Here is a 4,743-nt window from a genome sequence, read left to right on the forward strand (position 1 = left end):
ATACGGAGGCCACTTTGGTGGTAAAAGGATGACAACTAAGGTTCTTCAGAGTGGTTTTTTATTGACCGGATTTCTTTAGAGACTCTCAGAAATTTGTGAGGAACTGTGACAAGTGCTAGAGGGCAGGGAATCTTCTCCACAATCATGAGATGCCACATCAAGGAATTTTAGAGATTGAGTTATTTGATGTATGGGGCATTAATTTTATGGGTCCTTTTTCACCCTCGTACTCAAACACTTACATCTTGGTGGCAGTTAATTATGTGTCCAAGTGGGTAGAGACAGTGGCTTTACCCACTAATGATGCCAAAGTGATGATGAGCTTTCTTCAAAGGTATATTTTCAACCGGTTTGGTGTCCCAAGGACACTAATTAATGATGGAGGAAGCCACTTCTGCAACAAACAACTGGACTCACTTCTATAGAGATATGGAGTCCATCATAAGATGGTAACCCCTTATTACCCATAAACAAGTAGACAGGTTGAGGTCTACAATAGAGAACTCAAGTGGATTCTAGAGAAGACCGTTAGCACTTCATGGAAGGACTGGGCTAGGAAGCTTGACGATGCTCTCTAGGCATACCAAATGACATTCAAGACTCCTATTGGTATGTCCCCATATAAGTTAGTCTATGGTAAAGCCTGTCACTTTCCAGATGAGTTGGAGCAAAAAGCATATTGGGCAACAAAGTTCCTAAACTTTGATGCCAAGGCCGTAGAAGAGAAGAGGCTCTTTCAACTGAATGAGCTTGATAAATTCAGAAATTTAGCTTGTGAGAATTCCAAGCTCTATAAGAAAAAGGCCAAGGTGTGGCATGACAAGAAGATAGCCACCAAAACTTTTGAGCCAGGTCAGAAAGTCTTATTATTCAACTCGAAACTCAAGCTCTTCCCCGAAAAGCTGAAGTCCCAGTGGTCAGGACCGTTTGTAGTGACTAGAGTGTCACAGTTTAGTCATGTGGAATTTCAGGAAGAAAACTCAGATAGAAGGTTCACTGTTAATAGCCATAGGCTGAAGCACTATCTTGGAGGCGAGGTTGATTGCCAGAGGTCTACTCAGCTGCTAACTTAGCAGAAGCTGAATGTCAAGCTAATGACGTTAAGAGAAGCACTTGTTGGGAGGCAACCCAACTATCCGTATTCTTGGTTTTGAAGTTACTTTAATTTTGGTTTTATAGTTATCTTGATTATAGTTTTATAGTTCCTTTTATTTTAGTTTAATTCTTTTATTCTGCTTTTCTAAGGTTTTTCATCTTTTTATATGTGTTTAAGTCATGCAAAGTATTGAAAACAAGAAGAATCATAAGGAAAAGCTGAACACCCTAGAGAAGAATTGATTTAGGTGCTCTGGCGCTAAACTTCAAGTTGGGCATTTGGCGCCATAAAGCATGTATTTCGAGGAAAGCTTTCTGTTTGGGTGGCGCCAAATGCCCCAACCTGGCATTTGGCGCCGAGTGGCATGTAAAACAAGGAATGTCCCAGGGAGGTGGCGTTAAACGCCAAGCCGGGCATTAGCGCCAATGAGTCCGAATTAAGAAGAGTTTTCACTGCCTTGCTGACGCTAAACACCGGACGTGATGTTTAGTGCCAAGAGTATAGCAATTGGGAACTTAGCCCTTGTCTCCCTAGCGCTAAATGCGGACCTGGGCGTTTAGCGCCAGGACCTTATAAAAAAATTTATTTAATTCTTTCTGAATTAAAAAAAAAGGACACTACGGCGCTAAACGCCGATGCTGGCGTTTAGTGCCAGCAGCATGTAAATGGTTACTTTAGAAGGGTTTTAAATGTTGAAAAAGGTAAAACCCGTGGGCCCCACCCACCCCACCCCCTCTCTCCCCAATCAGATAACCCCCACCCTACCATTCCCTCCCCCTTGACTGTTACACACAAAAATCCCCCCTTTCCCCATTTATTTTTTTTTTACCTTACCCATAACCACTTACCCCCCTACCCCAATTAATTCCCACTCATTTTTACCCAACCCCCTCCCTTCCCCAACAATTAAAAACCTCTTCCCCTTCCTATAAATCACCCTTTTTACCCCCTCCTTTCACCACAACAATCAATTCACTACACGCTCTCTTTTCTTTTTAGTCCCCTTTTACTTTCCAACTACATTCTCTTCCTTCCCACCTTCCATACCCCATCCTTTCTCTTGCCCTATTTCCAGCATTTACATTTACTCCACATCATTCTTATCTCTCAGTTTCTTTTCTATCCTTACCACTTTTTTCCTTCTCCTATTCATACTATTTTCTTTTATTTCACTATATTATTTTTCTTTCATTTTTTTCTCCATTCATAATCCCCAAGTCCTTTTATTTTTCCTATATTTTTTCTTTTCCTTACTCGGGGACGAGCAAAGTTCTAAGTTTGGTGTGGCTGTGCCGCTTTCTTTATTTTTCACTATTTATCACCGATGGCACCCAAGACTGGAGAATCATCCTCTAGGAAGAGGAAGGAGAAAGCTCTCGTAACCGGTCCCTTTGACTCGCACCAGTTCAGTTCCAAGGTCCATGAGGACTACTTCCATGAGATCATCGGGCAGAAAAAGGTGATTTCAGAGGTTCGATTTGATCTCAAACTGGACGAATACCCAGAAGTCCAGGCTAAGATTCAGAGGAGGGGCTGGGACACATTGTGCAACCCAGTCACTGAAGTGGGCCAACTCATGGTCCAAGAGTTTTACGCTAATGCTTGGGTGACCTACAAGCATGTGAAAGGCGTAAACCCCAGCCCCAAGAACTGGCGGATGATGGTGAGAGGGCGAGTTATTGATTTCAATCCATAGAGCATGAGAGAGACACTCTGCCTGCCACTAGATAGGGAGGATAATGAGTGATACACTGAGAGGGTCAATAGGGACAAGTGATGCCAGGGCATTTTGGCCAGTTTTACTGACCTTTTCTTTATGGTTTTAGGGTAGTTTCATGCACTTTCTTAGGAAATAAGCAAGTTTTGGGTAAATAATCATTTACATCTTGATTCAAGCAAACATTGTGAATTTTATATGATTTTATGAGAATTATGCATGAATTGAATGATAAATTGAATGATGCATGATCTCATAGGTTAGAACCTAGCTTTGATGCACTTTATTTGCTTGATTTCAGGACAAAGGAAGCAAGGAAGATGCCACGTTAATAGCCACGTTAGTCCAACTAACGTGACCATTAACGTGGAAAGGAGGCTAGCTTACAACGTTAATGAGAAAAGTGAACACGAATAACGCTTTCGTGAGCCATCATAGCCCACGTTAGTGTCCACGTTAACTACGTTAACGTGGAAGCTAATGTGGAAGAAAAGTAAAGCTCCAACGTTAGTGGTAAAAGTGAATGCCACTAACGTTGGGGATAGGGGCACACTTAGCCACGTTAAGAGTCACGTTAACTACATTAACGTGAACTCTAATGTGGGAGAAGCAATGAAGAGCCAACGTTAATGACACTCACCTTTGTCACTAACGTTGGACTAAGCCTCTATTAGCCACGTTAGTTGCCACGTTAATTGCATTAACGTGGAAGCTAACGTGGAAGAAAGGAATGATGAGCCAACGTTAGTGACACTCACCTTTGTCACTAACGTTGGAGATGGCTATCACTACCACGTTAGAAGTCACGTTAACCTAAGTAACGTGAACTCTAACATGGGAAGAAGGGTGTTTGGAGCGTTAGTGACAAAGGTAAGGGTGTTTTGAGGCATACCCACGTTAAGAGTCACGTTAGCTACACTAACGTGAACTCTAACGTAGGGAAGAAGGGGCCAAGGGCAATGTTATTGGCAAAGGTAAACGCCAATAACGCTCGCAATGGATCAAGAGGCAACGTTAGTGGTCACGTTAGTGCCACTAACGTTGAAGTTAACGTAACTCATCTTGGGCTAGGAACGTTAGTGCAAAAGGTGATTGTCACTAACGTTCTCGAACCCACATTTTCACTTAACGTTAACGCCACTAACGTCCTAGCCAAAGTCCATGCCTACTTCACATTTTCTCTGCAAGTAAAGCTGAGCCCAATGAAGATTCCAAACTGCTTCAACTCAAGATCCAAAGGCCCATATCCAAGACTTGAAGAGCCAACTGGAAGATCAGAAGAGTAGTATATATAGGGGTAGTTTTGAACTAGAGAGGAGCTTTTGGGGATGGAGAGGACTACTCTCTGTATTATTTTACTTTCTCTGCAACTTCTAGTTTTACATCAGAATGTACTCTCCATCTTTGCTTTCCATTCCCAGAGCCATGAACAACTAAACCCTTTCATTGGGTTAGGGATCTCTGTTGTAATTTGATGGATCAATAATAGTTTTCATTATTCTTCTTCTTTCTTTTCTCTTGATTTTACTTGAAAGCTTTCAATCTTCATCCAATTGGATAGTTGTCTTGGAAAAAAAACTATTCATACTTGGATCTCTTCTGAACCTTGGAAGAGGAATGAAGAGATCATGCTAGAAATGCTTTCTCATGTTGGACCAAATTGGGGTTTGGGCGGATATGGTGACATATAATTCTCCCAATACTTTGATTTGGAAATACATGTGGTATAATCAGTGACCAAACTTCATCTCTTCTCATGAGCAATTAGACCAAGGAATTGGGAAATTGATCAAGATTTGAGAGATTGAGTTACCAAGGAATTGGAATTCAATCACTTAAGATTGCCAAGGAGATCAATGAATGCATTGATTGAGGAAGAGATGAGAATGAACTTAATCTGGAGAATGCAACATCTCCTAAGCCCAATGAA

General features: G+C 41.6%; 1 protein-coding gene across 1 annotated transcript; it reads left to right on the plus strand.

Annotated features, from left to right (window-relative positions):
- Positions 1-587: 587 nt before the first annotated feature.
- On the plus strand, positions 588-1,073 carry LOC107646794 (uncharacterized). Its single transcript, XM_016350950.1, has one exon. It carries the CDS (start codon positions 588-590, stop codon positions 1,071-1,073), a length of 486 nt encoding a protein of 161 aa, XP_016206436.1.
- Positions 1,074-4,743: the final 3,670 nt, after the last annotated feature.

The sequence above is a fragment of the Arachis ipaensis genome, chromosome B6, assembly GCF_059453495.1.
Source record: "Arachis ipaensis isolate K30076 ecotype BB chromosome B6, ASM5945349v1, whole genome shotgun sequence".
In the NCBI taxonomy this organism is placed as follows: domain Eukaryota; kingdom Viridiplantae; phylum Streptophyta; class Magnoliopsida; order Fabales; family Fabaceae; genus Arachis; species Arachis ipaensis.